The sequence below is a fragment of the Mauremys reevesii genome, linkage group 12 (genome assembly GCF_016161935.1).
Source record: "Mauremys reevesii isolate NIE-2019 linkage group 12, ASM1616193v1, whole genome shotgun sequence".
In the NCBI taxonomy this organism is placed as follows: domain Eukaryota; kingdom Metazoa; phylum Chordata; order Testudines; family Geoemydidae; genus Mauremys; species Mauremys reevesii.
The window spans coordinates 22578679-22595876 of NC_052634.1; the positions used below are offsets into that span (position 1 = coordinate 22578679).

The 17198-nt window shown below is 47.6% G+C and overlaps 1 protein-coding gene across 1 annotated transcript; it reads left to right on the top strand.

The window, feature by feature from the left end:
• Window positions 1–892: 892 nt before the first annotated feature.
• LOC120375924 (zinc finger protein 3-like) lies at window positions 893–13383 on the top strand (the record flags this gene model as incomplete). The annotated part of the gene is made up of 3 exons (XM_039496946.1): window positions 893–907; window positions 12240–12388; window positions 12810–13383. Coding segments are annotated over exons 1-3 (738 nt in total), but the record flags the coding sequence as incomplete, so codon positions are not given.
• Between the last annotated feature and the right edge of the window lie 3815 nt (window positions 13384–17198).

Below are 17198 nucleotides of genomic sequence, written 5' to 3' on the forward strand. Positions count from 1 at the left end.
CGCTTTTCCCCTGGGAGACCCGGCCCCTCTCCTGCCCCTCCGGGCTGAGGCGGGTCCCAACCCCCCGGCGAGGGGCCCGGGGGCGGGGCCAGGGCCGGGGAGGAGCCGCCCCTCCCCCACCCGGCCTCCGCCCCTGTGTGCGGCAGCGGGGCCATGGCCCGGGCCGGGGCCGGGGACACGCGCGGGGACACGCGTGGGCGGGGGCAGACACGCTCCTGCCGGGCGGGGCCGGGGCTGGGGGCAGCGTGGGGCGGGGACACGCGCGGGGCGGACACGCTCCTGCCGGGAGGGGTCGGGGCCGGGGCTGTTCGGGCCCGGGGGCGGGGACACGCGTGGGGCAGGCACGCTCCTGCCGGGCGGGGCCGGGGCCGGGTGCTGTTCGGAGCCGGTTATTACGGGGGGGTCACGAGCCCCCCCGGCTCTGCCGCTCCCCGGGAACAGGCGGGGGGGGTCTGAGAGGCACCGGCTGGGAGAGGGGGCGGGGCCGGGGGAAGGAGGAGCGGTGGGGGGAGGGTCCGGCTGGCCCCGGGGACCTCCCTTCCCTGGGCTGGGGAGGGCGGAAGCGCCCCCGGGGCAGGCTGGGAGATGTAGTTCATCGCGCTCCCTGGACCGGAAGTGACGTTGGCGAGGGAGGCGGGGCGGGACTGCGAACTCGCGCGGGGCCGTTGGCGCCTCTCCCGGAGCCGGAGAAGAGTTTTGTGTCTCCCGGCTCTGGGCATGCGCAGATCGGGGGCGGGGCGGAGCGTGATCAGCTGCTGGGTGAGCGCGCCCGGCTGCTCCATTGTGAGCCGGGAGCCCGGGCGGGGCAGCGGGGTGGGGGGGGGGGTCTGTGCCGGGGCCCATTAGCCCCGGGGCTGGGAAAGGGGCGGGGAAGTGTCGGTGCAGCCCGGACATGGCCGGGGAGCCAGTGAGCCCAGGGGAGGGGAGAAAGGGGGCTGAGATCCTCGGATTTACCGCTGCCCCGTGGGGACCCCCGCCCCTTTCTCCTAGAGAGCCACGAGCAGCCCCCAGGGTGCCCCCCCCGCCCCCAACCCCTGAGAAGTTCCCTGCCCCCCCCCCCGATTGTGCCCCAGTTTCTCTCCCCTTCGCCAGCCAGCTCTCCCTGGGCCTGGTGGGGCTCTGGGGTGTCTGGGCCCCTGGCCAGGGGCTCTGGGGACTGGGGGCCAGGGCAGATCTGGCAGGACCCTGGCTGGGGCTGTGGGGGTGTCTGGGGCCCCGGCTGTGGGGTCTGGGCTCTGGGCACTGGGGGGTGTCTGGGGGCTGCTACTAACCCTGATCCTGCTCCCGGATCAGTTTGTGCCACAATCCTGGCTCCAAGCGTGGCCAGGCAGCCCCCAGCCAGGCCCCCTCACCCTGGTAACTTTCTATCCACTTATCAAACACTGTCAGGTGAAATCACAGATTCTGCTTTTCTCCCCTCTTGAAAACTGCAGGAACTTCTGGTCCCGCAGGGAATATTCACCCCCCCCCCAGTCCTTGTCCTAGATCTGGGGGGTGAGGCAGGTGGGAAGGGGGCTAGAAATGCCACACAATGGTCTCTTCCACAGCGTTCTGGACTCCTTCTTCCTGAAATGTGGTTTTATTGAGACCATTGTTAATCCAGAGTCACTGCATGGAAAGACAAGGAGTGACTCCAGATGGACAGTGAGGCAAATGAGATCAGCAGTTCTCCCTGTGAGGAGGGGCTCTCATTAGCTGCTCTCCCCAGAGAGCTAAAGGAGGGAAGCTGCTCAAACGCTCTGTCCCTCTCTGCTCAGGACATTGGGGTTCAGATTCCTGGGTCAGACGCTGCAGCCTCCATTGTGATCTGGGAGACCAGGCTTAGCAGCTGCTGCTCCCCCAGCGGGGTTCTGTGCTGGGAAGTGACGTTAATTAAAACTTCTTCTCTGCCCGGCCCAGGGGATGACTTTCTCCAGCTGGTACTAGCCCCCTAGAGCAGCCTTGGGCCCTGTTAATACAAATTCTACCAGACTCCAGGTAACTGAAAGACCTCAGGGAAAGTGCTGGGGACTAGCAAGAAAGTGACTCTGCACAAACAGTCTCTCCTCCCATTAGCAATTGCCAGGAGCAAACCCAGCCATGGGAGAGCAAAGCCCCCAGGAATGGGACTGTCTTAGCCAGAGGGGCAGGAGAGAGGACAGGGAAGGAGAGACTGAAATGGGCAGTGGGAGAAATGAGTGTGTGTGTTGGGGAGAGATTTCCAGCTCTCTAGTCCACCCAGACACATGTATTGCAGCATCCTGGGCAGAACCACTTTCCAGTGAACAAGAAAAGGCTCAGACAGAGGAAAAGCTGGTTCCTGACTCCATATTTCCCCTGCTGGGGTGTGGCTGCCGTGGGGTTAGTGTCCTGGGAATCCCCCACAGTGACTCCTTTGGTTCTGCTCTTTTCTAGCCTTGTGTTCAGAGACTTTGTTACAGGATCAGGGGAGGCGGAAGGGAGGTTAAAAATATCTCTGTGGGCTTAGCCTGGCAGGAGGGGCCAGGTCTACACTTTAATAAAGAGATCAAGCATGTTCCCAGCATGGCAGAGTCTAGGATGCCTGTCTGGAGGAAGGGCCTGGGGACTCGTGATGTTAAATTAACTAAAGCCTGTTCTGAAACCTCCACGACTGCCCTTCTCACCCTGCCAGGCTGCAGAATGACGTCCATGTTTTTCTCCAGCTCATCCCATCCCCCCATGACACAGGGAAGAGAAATGGCTGCAGTGGAGCCAGCTCAGGTAGGGATTATTTTTTTGAGGGGGGGTTGGTGGGTTCCTACAGAAGGGAGAGGGACAGCAAATACACCGGAGATGGGCAGGTTTGCACAGTCTGGTTTGGAGGTTGGAGCGGGGAAGGAAATGCACAGGGTGGAGAAAGGGAGGACAGGGTGTGACAAACCTGCTGGGAGTTGTTTAATAAGTGGCCTAGATTCTAGGAACAGACCCATGAGGTTCGGAGGTGGAAATGCTCTAGTCTGTGAAGCAGAAAATAACCCACGTGAATGGGGCTGGGAAAACTGACCAGACTCATAGTGCTGGAGCCTGACCCGACTAACCAGTGGCTGCTGTGAGATATGAAGGGGGCACCCACCAGTGAGGGTTAGGGGAGATTCCCCTCCCTTCATACCCAGCTCCTCACAATGAGGAGGGTGTTGGGCTTCCTAACAGGGATCTCTCCCTGGTCCCTGCTAGGGGCTCCCTCTCCTCTATCAGTCTGTGGCTAGTAGGTGTGTGATGGATCTGCTGGGAGAGATAAGGGGCTCTCTTTGTCCCCTCACTCTGATGTTTCCTGGATGCTCTGAGCAGGGTGGGGGTGGGACTTTGTTGAATGCAAACCACCCAGGGCTTCCCTTTGATGGGCTCCTCTCCCCACAAATAGTGGGGCTGTGAATGGGGCAGCAGGTATTGAGTGTTGGACTCTTGCTCTTTCAGGGGCCAGTGACCTTCGAGGAGGTGGCTGTGTATTTCACCAGTGAAGAGTGGGCTCTGCTGGACCCCGCTCAGAGAGCCCTCTACTGGGATGTCATGCAGGAGAACTATGAGAATGTGACCTCACTGGGTAAGGATTCCCGTCCTCTCGGTTCTTGGAAGGGGAAATGGAGAGAGAAGGTTTACGCCAGCCCCACAATGCCACCTCTACTCTGCCCAGTTTCAGCATCACCCCAATATGCTAGTGAGACACACACTGCCAGAGACCCTCCCCTGCTGCAGAACACTTTGGGAACAGAGCACAGGAGCCGTATCACACAATGTCAAATATCTCCTGTTTGCTCAAGTAAAACTGAGGGTTAAGTGCAGCATAATCAACAGAAGCTTCCTAGGGGTCACCAGATGAAATTAATAGGCAGCAGATTTAAAGAAAATGAAAGGAAGTTCTTCTTCACGCAGCGCACAGTCAACTTGTGGAACTCCTTACCTGAGGAGGTTGTGAAGGCTAGGACTATAACAGCGTTTAAAAGAGAACTGGATAAATTCATGGTGGTTAAGTCCGTCAATGGCTATTAGACAGGATGGGTAAGGAATGGTGTCCCTAGCCTCTGTCTGTCAGAGGATGGAGATGGATGGCAGGAGAGAGATCACTTGATCATTGCCTGTTAGGTTCACTCCCCCTGGGGCACCTGGCATTGGCCACTGTCGGTAGACAGGAAACTGGGCTAGATGGACCTTTGGATCTGACCCGGTACGACCGTTCTTATGTCACGTATGTATGTGTGCATTTGGTGCAAGGAGCTCCTGGCCCTCAGAGACCGTGTGGAGGCTTTGGAGGCCAGGGTGTTGGAACTGGAGGAGCTAAGGGGGGCAGAGAAGTATGTCGATGAGGCTTTCCGGGACACTATAGAATTGTCCCAACTCCGGTCAGACAGCCCCCCGCACTGTTGAGGAGGATGGAAGGCCCAGGGAATGAGAGCAGTCAATGGGAGCAGAGGGAAAGCTTCTCATAGTTGGGACCCTCCTTCCAGATAGTGTTAGGGTAACCTCTTGCACTGAGGTTACCTCACCGGGGGAGGGAACTCCACTCATTAAGAAAAGGCAGCTGTTAGTAATGGGAGATTCGATCATTAGAAACAAGGATATCTGGGTTTGTGATGACCGGGAGAACCGTATGGTGACTTGCCTGCCTGGTGCGTAGGTTGCGGATTTCTCAAGGCATCTAGATAGATTTATGTGTAGTGCTGGGGAGGAGCCAGTGGTCGTGGTACATGTAGATACCAATGACATAGGGAAGGGTAGGTGAGACGTCCTGGAGGCCAAATTTAATCTGCTAGGAAAGAGACTGAAATCCAGGACCTCTATGGTGGCATTCTCAGATATGCTCCCAGTTCCATGCGCAGGGCCAGGTAGGCAGGCAGAGCTTCAGAGTCTCAATGCGTGGATGAGATGATGGTGTAGAGAGATGGGGTTTAGATTTATTAGGAACTGGGGAAACTTTGGGGATGGGGGAGCCTATACAGGAAGGATGGGCTCCACCTAAACCAAAGTGGATCCAGACTGCTGGCACTTAACATTAAAAAGGTTGCAGAGCAGTTTTTAAACTAAGAGATGGGGGAAAGCCAATGGCTGCAGAGAAGCACGTGGATCAGACAGAGACTTCTCTTAGAGGAGAGTGTAGTGATAGAGATTTTTCTAGTTTTAGTCAGGAAGAGAGGCTGGAAGAGGATAAAGTAGGAGCCAGATCAGACAAGAAGCATTCACACACAAAAGAATCTAACACATCAGAAAAGGGCAGACAAATAAACAGTGACAAGTTTTTAAAGTGCGTGTACACAAATGCTAGAAGTGTAAATAATAAGATGGGTGAATTAGAGTGCCTCGTGTTAAAAGGGGATATTGACATAATAGGCATCACAGAGACCTGGTGGAGTGAGGACAATCAATGGGACACAATCATTCCAGGGTACAAAATATATCGGAAGGACGGAGCAAGTCATACTTGGGGGGTGGGGAGGGGAGTGGCACTGTATGTTAAAGAAAATGTAGACTCAGATGAAGTAAAAATCTTAAATGAAACCTCATGTTCCATAGAATCTCTATGGATAGTAATTCCATGCTCTAATAAGAATATAACAATAGGATTCTATTATCGACCTCCTGTGAAAGACAATGATAGTGAGGATGAAATGCGAAGGGAGATTAGAGAGGCTATCAAAATAAAGAACTCTATAATAGTGGGAGATTTCAATTATCCCCATATTTACTGGATACGTCACCTCAGGACAAAATGCAGAGACAAAATTTCTCAATACTTTAAATGACTGTTTCTTGGAGCAGCTGGTACAAGAACCCGCAATGGGAGAAGCAACTCTCCATTTAGTCCTGAGTGGAGAGCAGGATCTTGTCCAAGAGGTAACTATAACAGGACCGCTTAGAAATAGTGATCATAATATAACAAAATTTAACATTCATGTGGTGGGAAGAACAGCTCAACACTGTGGCATTTAATTTCAGAAAGGAGAACTATACAAAAATGAGGGGCTAGTTAAACAGAAATTAAAAGGTACAGTGCCTAGAGTGAAAGCCCTGCAAGCTGCATGGATGCTTGTCAACGACACACTCTTAGAGGCCCCACTTAAATGTATACCCCAAATTAAAAAAACAGCAAAAGAACTAAAAGAGCCACTGTGGCTTGGTTTAATCATGTAAAAGAAGCAGTGAGAGATAAAAGGCATCTTTTAAAAGTGGAAGTCAAATCCTAGTGAGGTGTATATAGAGGAGCATAAGTACTGCCAAATTAAGTGTAAAAATGGAACAGAAAAGCCAAAAAGGAGTTTGAGGAACAGCTAGCCAAAAACTCAGAAGGTAATAACAAAATGTTTTTTAAGTACATCAAAAGCAGGAAGCTGCTAAATAACCAGTGGGGCCCCTGGACGATTGAGGTACAAAAGGAGCCCTTAAAGATGATAAAGTCATTGCAGAGAAACTAAATGCATTCTTTGCTTCAGTCTTCATGGCTGAGGATGTTAGGGAGATTCCCAAACCTTTTGTGGGTGACAAATCTGAGAAATTGCCACAGATTGAAGTGTCACTAGAGGAGGTTTTGGAACTAATTGATAAATTTAACATAACAAGTCACCGGAACCAGATGGTATTTACCCAAGAGTTCTGAAGGAACTCAAATGTGAAATTGGGGAACTATTAGCTATGGTTTGTAACCTGTCCTTTAAATCAGCTTCTGTACCCAATGACTGGAAGATTGCTAATGTAACGCCAATATTTAAAAAGGGCTCTAGAGGTAATCCTGGCAATTACAGACTGGTAAGTCTAATGTCTCTGGCAGGCAAATTAGTTGAAACAATAGTAAAGAATAAAATTGTCAGGCACATAGAAGAACAAAAATTGTTGGGCAAAAGTCAACATAGTTTCTGTAAAGGGAAATCATGTCTCACTAGTCTATTAGAGTTCTTTGAAGGTGTCAACAAACATGTGGACAAGGGGGATCCAGTGGACATAGTGTACTTAGATTTCCAGAAAGCCTTTGACAAGGTCTCTCACCAAAGGCTCTTACATAAATGAAGCTATCATGGGATAAGAGGGAAGATCTTTTCACGGATTGAGAACTAGTTAAAAGACAGGGAACAAAGCGTAGGAATAAATGGTAAATTTTCAGAATGAAGAGGAGTAACTAGTGGTGTTCCCCAAGGGTCAGTCCTAGGACCAATCCTTTTCAACTTATTCATAAATGATCTGGAGAAAGGGGTAAACAGTGAGGTGGCAAAGTTTGCAGATGTTACTAAACTGCTCAAGATAATTAAGACCAAAGCAGACTATGAAGAACTTCAAAAAGATCTCACAAAACTAAGTGATTGGGCAACAAAATGGCAAATGAAATTTAATGTGGATAAATGTAAAGTAATGCACATTGGAAAAAACGACCCCAACTATACATACAATATGATGGGGGCAAATTTAGCTACAGCTGATCAGGAAAAAGATCTTTTTGTCATTGTGGATAGTTCTCTGAAGACATCCAGCAGTGTGCAGCAGAAGTCAAAAAAGCAAACAGGATGTTAGAAATTATTTAAAAAGGGATAGACAATAATATATGGAATATCTTATTGCCCTTATATAAATCAATGGAAATAACTAATTTAGACCCCATCATTTTATATGTATATTTGGGATTATGTTTTCCAGTGGGCTGCACTATGTGTTATCCTGACATTTAGTAGTGCTGAGATGCTGCATTCAGTAATATCCCTGCCCTTCCTGTCCCGTTTCTCCACTGAGCCCCACGCTTATGTTTCCAGCTTCCCCAGGACTCTCTCTTTGTCTCTGGACCTGTCTGTCAGCAAGAAGCAGAGCCAGAGAGACTTGCCCTCTCTCTGGAGACTTCGATTTCTGGGACATGGATTTACTTTCTATGTGTTTTAAGAGACTTTGAAATTGAGTGTCTGTGACATTAAGCACAGTACAATCTGGACTGTTGAACAGCTGTGTCCCCTCAGTTCCCCAGGCTGGGGTGCCTTTTACACTGCTCTACTGTGAGAGCAGCCACTCCTGGGCAGGTAACACGCAGTCTCCAGAATGTAACTCGCTCCCAGCTACACAGTTTTGAGTGCTGCTAGTCAGCAACTCCCGAATTACAGTACCCCACCGGAGAACCCCAGAAAATTCTCTGCTCCCAGACATCCCCCAGAAATGTGCATCTTGTCCTGTCCAGCACACTACTGAACAGTGGGAGCCTATATGAAATCTGTTATTTCATCAATGGAAAATGACATGCACCAGCCTTGTTATTCCAAATGGAGTTTCCAACACACTTTAATCCAACCACACTGGTTAGAGAAAACAATAAACCAAGATTAACTACTGGGGGAAAAAAAAAAAAGATTTTCAGTGACTACAAGTAATGAGCAGGGCGGCTCCAGACCCCAGCACGCCAAACACGTGCTTGGGGTGGCATGCTGCGGGGCGCTCTGCTGGTCGGGAGGGCAGCAGACGGCTCCGGTGGACCTCCCGCAGACCTGCCTGCGGAGGGTCCGCTGGTCCTGCGGCTGGGGTGGAGCATCCGCAGGCACGTCTGCGGGAGGTCCACCAGAGCCGTGGGACAGGCGACCGGCAGAGCGCCCCCCGCGGCGTGCCACCGTGCTTGGGGCGGCGAAATGGCTAGAGCCGCCCCTGGTAATGAGGCATAAAAGTCAGAATTGTTTACAAAAGAAATGCAAGATAAAGCACAAACTAATGTTTAACTTAACAAGCTAAAACAGATTTAAAACTAATGATTCTCTCACCATCTGCTGAGACAGGCTGGTTTTCCTTTCAGCCGGGAATCCCTCTAACCTACCCCTGCTGCCCACATTCAGTTCTTCAGGAGTTGTCATGAGCAGAGGGAAAGGGGGGGGAGAGAGAGAGAGTCTCATGCATTTTCCTCACCTCTCTTTATAATTCAGTCCTTTGTACTAGAAACAAATCCAGTTATCAGCTGAGTCATGGTGACAGGCTCTCGTAGATATGACCTTCAAGTGGTCCCTGTGATGGAATGTAAATGTCTTCTTCACACCTTCCCTCTCCTGGAGAATGGCTATTTGACCAGCTGTTTGCCTTGCTGTCTCTGAGGAACTTAGGGTTAGGGTTGCAACTTTTTCAGTAACATCATGCCGTAAAATCTCATAACTTTACATACAGTGTTGCTACACATTTTAAGGAGGATTTTCAGTAGATTGTCTTTTCAAATGGTACCGAACAAGCCATACAGTGATAAATCAAGGGGGAGGGGAGGGATCTCCCTTTTATAAACACCCAGCCAGCCAGATTGCTGTAAAATCCTTGTTGGTGTGACTTCTCTGCTTGCTTTACCTGTAAAGGGTTAACAAGGCCATAGGTAAAAGAAAAGGAGTGGGCACCTGACCAAAAGAGCCAATGGAAAGACTAGAACTTTTAAAATGGGACAGTAACTTTCCCTTTGTCTGTTGTTCTCTGGAGAAGGCGACACGGAGTAGCAATGCTGTGTGTGGCTTGAAGCAGGTTTGAAAATTCATCTTCCATCCCTCGAAGAAATGATTTGGACAGGGAATGTTTAGACAGACACAATCAGGTTTATATTTTTTATTTTGGCTTTTGGAGCTCCTCTGTGCTATCCCAGATACTTTTGTTTGCTTCTAAGCTTTAAGCTGAACCCCCAGGAAAGCTATTTTGGGTGCTTACAACAATTGTTTCTTTTAAGATCTAGCAAAAGCCTAAGTTCCAGATTTATTGTTTTTCTTTTCAATTTTAATAAAATTTCTCTCTCTTAAGAACAGGGTTGGATTTTTGGTGTCCTTTGTTTTCCTTCTCAGCTCTTTCCCGGAGAGGTGAAAGGGCTTGAGGGTGCCCACAGGAAGAATTCTCAAATGCTCCTTCCTGGGTCCAAGGGTTTGGGTTTTTTTGCATTTGGGTGGTGGCAACATTTACCAAGCCAAGGTCAGAGAAAAGCTGTAACTTTGGGGGTTTAATACAAGCCTAGAGTCGCACAAATTAATTTTTAGAATCCTAGCGGGCCCCCACTTTCTGCACTCGGAGTGACAGAGTGGAGATTCAGCCCTGACACATACTATGAACAAAATTGATCATAATTCTCTAGAAGAGTGAACATAGGGGCACAGACTTGCACAGTGTCTGTCTGTGTGTTCCCAACATATATGTGGGTATTTCAGTCCCTCACAAGCAAGGTGTTCGGCATCTTCAAACACCTGGGGAACCGGTCCTGGGAATTCACTGGTTTATTAAGTGACACTCTATGGAATTGAGAGACACTTTATATTATTATTATTTTATTATAAATACCAGTATGATGAAATTGCAATGAATCGTGCTAGATATGCCATGTAAGGTATCAATGAAAATGTTATGATTTTCCAAGTTTGATAATCTTGTGTCTATCTTTGTATTGTGAGTTATAGATATGTAGGGTATATCTGTATTCCAGACTTGTGTAGTGTTTCTGAGTGACACCCCCAGACATATTGGCATCAGCGCTGCCCAGCCTGTTTGATGGCCCATCCGGGGTCATCAGCTGTACAATGAACCCATTGAAAGGATCAAGGGGAGACACCTCTTGAGTCAGCAAGACATGCAAGGATATGCCTGTGTACTGAGACCTCCAAGGCTTTTCCATGCCATGTGCTGTGAAGCTTGTGTTTGGGACACAGGAAGTAGAAGCCACTTGGCAAAAGGAATATAAAGGGCAGCTGCATCATCTCCATTTTGTCTTCAGTCCCTCTTCCTACCTCTGGAGCAACTTCTCTACAAACTGAACCTTGGAACAAAGGACTGAATGATGTGGGGGGAGGGATAGCTCAGTGGTTTGAGCATTGACCTGCTAAACCCAGTATTGTGAGTTCAATCCTTGAGGGGGCCACTTAGGGATCTGGGGCAAAAAATCATTACCAGAGAGCCTTTCAAGCCAGAAACTCACCAATACTGCTAAGAACCAGATATATAGATTTCTGAATGTATCTGACTGTTTTCCCATTTTTAACAACTTCCTTTTTCTTTCCTTCTTTTATAATAAACCTTTAGTTGAGATGCTTTCTTGCTTATAAACCTTTACTTTAGATGCTAAGGATTGGCTGGCATCATAGTATTCTGGGTAAGATCCAAACCTATACAGACCTGGTAATGTGGCTGACTCTGGGGTCAGAAGAACACTTCGTTTATGTGATCAGAGTTTTTAAATAACTTCTCACTGTGCCGGACCTAGGTGCTGATTGGGAGTCAGAGAACTGGAATGCAGTAAAGGGGGCCACGTGTGATGTCTTTTTTCAGTTTCTCAATAACCAGTGTGGTGGATCAGAAGCACAGTTGGTGACTGATTGGTGAATTTAACTTCCATGTTAACCACCAGTTTTGGGAGCATCTGCTCTCCCTTTTTCAGTCTGCCCTGATCTTGGCATTTTCAGTGTGGACTGCCCCAGGCACACTGGGTCACAGTAAGCACTGAAGTTAAATTAATAGTGTTTTTTATGACACAGTCATATGAAATCAGCTGAACTCCTTTGTTTTCTTTTATCTGAGCAGCGTTTCCAGTTTCCAAACCTCATATAATCTCCCAGCTGGAACAAGGGGAAGAGCCATGGGTCCCAGACCTCCAGGGTTCAGAGGAAAGAGAGATCCTGAGAGTTTCCTGCACAGGTGAGGAAAGATTAAACCAACTCAGAATCTGGAAGTGCCTGAAGGAAACATCTGGGAAGCCCTACAAAGCCCTTGGAAGGTTTCTCAGTTCATTATTGTCCCTAGCAGGGGTCGTATCCTCAGGGTAAATATAGCTCATGGCTTCCTGTAGACCCTAGCAGACACCAGGCAGTAGCTTCCTCCCTTTCCCCTGTGAGTTTGGATGGGATGTGAGGGCCGAATTGATCCCCTCCTCTCTCCTGTTTGGGGAAGAGTTTGGGGGAGTTCAGTTCCCGATTTTTATTTGACGTCTCTCCAGCACTTCTTTTGGTTTGGCCTTCCCCTTTCCATCCCTGTCTGAGGTTTCTGTCTCTATCACAGCAGGTGACGCAATGGTATGTGAGAAAGAGGAGCAGAATTCTCAGCAGGAAAATGTTGAGAAAGTGGCTAAACACAGAGAATTATCGCAAAGATCGAAAAGGAATGTGTCCTGGAGTCATGAGCAGGGAAAATCCTGTGAGATTCAGCACAGACCAGAAAGAGAGCAAGGAAACCAGCCAGAGGAGAAAATGGGTAAATTTATTTCCTGTCGGGGAACTCAGAAAAGCGTCAAGGAAACCACAACACAGCAGGAAGTCCTCATGGGAAAGAGGAAAAATACATGCACTGAGTGTGGGAAAACCTTCACTTGCAGCTCAGCCCTTTCTAAACATCAGAGAATCCACACAGGGGAGAGGCCCTATGAATGCAGTGAGTGTGGGAAAAGCTTCATTAGCCGTTCAGGCCTTTCTCAACATCAGAGAATCCACACAGGGGAGAGGCCCTTTTATTGCAGTGAGTGTGGGAAAACCTTCACTTTCAGCTCAGCCCTTTCTATTCATCAGAGAATCCACACAGGGGAGAGGCCCTTTTATTGCAGTGAGTGTGGGAAAACCTTCACTTGCAGCTCAGCCCTTTCTAAACATCAGAGAATCCACACAGGAGAGGCCGCCCTATGAATGCAGTGAGTGTGGGAAAAGCTTCATTAGCCGTTCAGGCCTTTCTAAACATCACAGAATCCACACAGGGGAGAGGCCCTATGAATGCCGTGAGTGTGGGAAAACCTTCAGTCGCAGTTCAGGACTTTCTAAACATCAGAGAATCCACACAGGGGAGAGGCTCTTTGATTGCAGTGAGTGTGGGAAAACCTTCACTTGCAGCTCAGCCCTTTCTATTCATCAGAGAATCCACACAGGGGAGAGGCCCTATGAATGCAGTGAGTGTGGGAAAAGCTTCATTAGCAGTTCAGGACTTTCTAAACATCAGAGAATCCACACAGGGGAGAGGCCCTTTTATTGCAGTGAGTGTGGAAAAACCTTCACTTGCAGCTCAGCCCTTTCTATTCATCAGAGAATCCACACAGGGGAGAGGCCCTATGAATGCAGTGAGTGTGGAAAAACCTTCACTTGCAGCTCAGCCTTTTCTGTTCATCAGAGAATCCACACAGGGGAGAGGCCCTATGAATGTCATGAGTGTGGGAAAAGCTTTATTACCAGCTCAGACCTTATTAGGCATCAGAAAATCCACACAGGGGAGAGGCCCTATGAATGCAGTGAGTGTGGGAAAACCTTTATTACCAGCTCAGACCATATTAGGCATCAGAGAATCCACACAGGGAAGAGGCCCTATGAATGCCTTGAGTGTGGGAAAAACTTGACTAGCAGCTCAGGCCTTTCTAAACATCACAAAATCCACACCGGTGAGAGACCTTATAAATGCAGTGAGTGTGGGAAAACCTTCAATCACAGCTCACACCTTCTTACCCATCTCAGAATCCACACAGGTATGCGACCCAATGGAAGCAGTGAGTGTGGGAAAACCTTGTCTTGCCACTGAGCCCATGTGAGCCATCAGAGAATCTGCAAGGGGGATCAACACCATAAAAACCTCTAGGGCTATCAATACTTTAATACTTTCCTGATTCCCACTTTTAAAAGCTGTTTGAAGCACCGATATCCCTCAGCTTGTCCAGATGAGTGAGTGGCCCATTTTTGCATTTTGCAGTTTGACCTCTTTGAGGTGGACTCATTTATCCTTTCTATCAACTCCATTCTCCCATGAGTAATTCTAGTGTGCCCTTCCTCTCAGGAACCAGGGAGCATCACATTTATACCATTCCTCCTATTGCAAAGTTATTGTTAGTCACCAGTGTTACAGATTGTATCATTGCCAGTTGTTCTCGTGTTGTGCTGAAGAGCAGTTATCATGGGAACTTTTCATATGACATTTAAATGAAGAGGAGCAGGGGCAAGAAAAGTGTCATTTCAGCCTCTGTGACACTGGAAGAAGATGTAAAAAGCGACAGAGTCCTGTGGCACCTTATAGACTAAAATACGTATTGGAGCATAAGCAATATACAAAAACCTGTAGAACACTTCAACCTCCCTGGACACACAATAGCAGACTTAAAAGTGCCATCCTGCAGCAAAAATACTTCAGGGCCAGACTTCAAAGAGAAACTGCTGAGCTTCAGTTCATCTGCAAATTTAACACCATCAGCTCAGGACTAAACAAAGACTGTCCCTGGCTAGCCAACTACAGAACCAGTTTCTCCTCCCTTTGTGTTCACACCTCAACTGCTAGAAGAGGGGCCCATCCTCCCTGATTTAACTAACCTTGTTATCTCTAGACTGATTCTTGCCTGCATATTTACACCTGCCTCTGGAAATTTCCACTACATGCATCTGACGATGTGGGGATTCACCCACGAAAGCTCATGCACCCATATGTCTGTTAGTCTACAAGGTGCCACAGGACTCTTTGTCACATTTTGCAGATCCAGACTAAGGCCTGGTCTACACTTGTGTGTGTGTGGGGGGGGGGGGTCGAACTACCTTAGTTCGAACTTCTTACCTGTCCAGACGCCGCGGGATCAAAGTCTGCGGCTCCCCCATCAACTCCGCCACCACCGTTTGCGGTGGTGGAGTTCCGGAGTCGACGGGAGCGCGTTCGGAGTTCGAACTATCGCATCTAGATTAGACGCGATAGTTCGAACTCCGAGAAGTCGAACGCTACCCGTCGACCCGGCTGGTAAGTGTAGATGTACCCTAACAGAGCTACTCCTCTGATACTTGGAAGGAGATGGGGTGACTCAGAGATTCCCTCCTTCCCCATCATGGCAGAACTGTTACCTTTTGTCTGAGCCAGGCAGAGTTTATCGTCATCACATTCTACCCCTCCACTTCTCAAAGTGTCATGTGATGAAGAGTTCTCAGTTGTCTGTGCTTGGAGATGATGCTTTGACTTATTTAATCCTATGCCAGAGTTGCTATGACTGGTGAGAAAAGTATCAAAGACCGGGAAGGGGAATTCAAATGGATCCTAATCGCAGTGTGATCATTTCGAGTTTAAATCCCAGGTTCCATCTATTGGTAAAGCCAATTCTGGCAAGGTGGCTGTTTTTTCCCCCATTATGGCAATGCTAGGATACTAAACATGTTGTAAATAACATAACTGACTATTGAGACAGTTACTCACTGAAATATGTTTGAATGGTTCAGAGGAGAATGTGATGGGAGAATCTCTTGTCCTGATTCTAAATAATTAGTTGTAATCTGCTCTGGAATTTCAGTTTACACGTTCATTGTCATGTATTTTATCTCTCTGTGATCTGGGTTTCTATCTTTCTTGATGGCTGTGTGGTCACACAATTAGATATTAGTTCAACTCAGATTTATTGGAGAGTTTAAGACAAATGACATTTGCTAAAGTCATCATTTCTCACTTCAGCTTTGCTTTTTCCCCATCCTTCCATGATGATATGGAGAAAGTTCAAGTTCAGTTCTGTCAGTAAAAGAGAACTCTCCAATTTACTGGCCATGCTAACAAAGACACAGCAGTGATCTAAAATCTCCACTTGGAAATTGTGAACAACAGCAGACCCCCAACTAACTGAAGGAAGTGCATATGATCACAGTGTAGTTCAATTGTTTAAATCAATATTGTCTCAGATGGCTATGTTGGCAGGAGAAGCTCTCCTGCTGATGTAGCACTATTTACATAGGGGATTAGAGCTGTGTAACTATGTTGCTCAGCTATATCGATTTTTCACACCCCTGAGCAATAATTATACCGATAAATGTCTTTAGTGTAGCCCGGACAGTTTTCTCCTGTGTTGTCTGCATTTGTATCACTTCTCCCCTACTTCCTACTACTTTGAAAGATTTAAAGTGTGAAAAGAGAGGTATTTTTCCTCATGATGCTAACATTCCCACATAGGAGACCCCTTCCACCAACACGCCTGGCAGAAGAACCAGAGATATATGAACTCACAGAAGTGTTGGGACAAACCACAACTTGAGCCAAGGTTCAGTTGTTGGCAATGGGGATTAAAAGAAAGCTAACATATGTGACCAGAATTTGTGATCTTTGAATATATTAGTGTTACTAGTGAAAATGAAATCATAGGTGATGTTATTGGTTAGAGTAAGAGACTAGTTATTTGATAATCTGAATTATTTTGGAAAACTGAAAGTTGTCTTGTGGTTTTTTTCTTTTTTTAGTTGTACAGGAAATGATGGTTAATCTTCAAAAGTTAATTTGATTTAATTTACCCCCTGTAGTGTAAACCTGGTAGAAAACCTCACTCCAAAGGTTGGGATGGGAGAATAGGTGTTAGAAAGAGTGTATAAGAGAATATTGGGTCTGTATAGGTTTTATTTTTTTGTATTTCAGATAGAGCATACTTTGCTTAGCTTCAAAGTCAATTTCTATTAAAAGGAAAACTTCTCGAGGAGACAAGTTGTGTAAGTTTTTACCCACTTACACTGTAAGTGTCACTGACTTCCCCACTTCTCTAATTTGCAAAGGAAAGGCCTGACATCTGTCATAGGATGTGTCCAGCAGGTAGGAAAGCTGCAGTTGTCAACCATCAGTACCAAGGAAAAGGCTGAAGTCCACTGCCTTTCATATCTAAAAGCCATCTAGAGGCTGGTCTACACTGAAAAGCTGTGTTGACATGGCCACATCTCTCAGGGGCGTGAAAAATCCACTCCACTGAGAGAAGTAGTTAATGTGACCTAAGCCCCAGTGTAGACAGTGTTATGTTGTCAGAAGAATATTTCCAGTGTTTGAAGGGTAAACACAGCCTTAGACAGATTGATCCCTTCTGGGAAGCGAGTCATGACATCAATTCCAGTTTTGACCCATCTCCCTATATGTGAGAAATCTGCTAGTATGGAGGGCTGAGCCAGCTGTCCGATCACCTGGTTCAACTGAGGGAAAAGCTCTTAGTACCCATCAGTCCAAAGACTGAGAGAAATGTTGAGTTCCAACCATTGTCATTTTAGTATCTGATTGTTCCTTTCTCTATTTTTTGTGTTGGCCTTTCTGTTCTATCAGAGTGTGACTGTGTAGCTCAGTGCATGTGTGATAAATGCTCTTTGGTTCCAATTGGCAGAGAGGTCAAAGTAATTCACAAGAAACTCCTGCCTCAGACCTGACAGACTCATCACACCTAATGCACTGATTTTTATGATATTTATCCAGGAAGCATAGCAGTGAGCTCTCTACTGAAAGCTTGTAAATTATTGTTACTCCTGATCACTGCAAGAGGTGTGTATGAGTCCTATTGAAGGAGTCATGTTAGTATA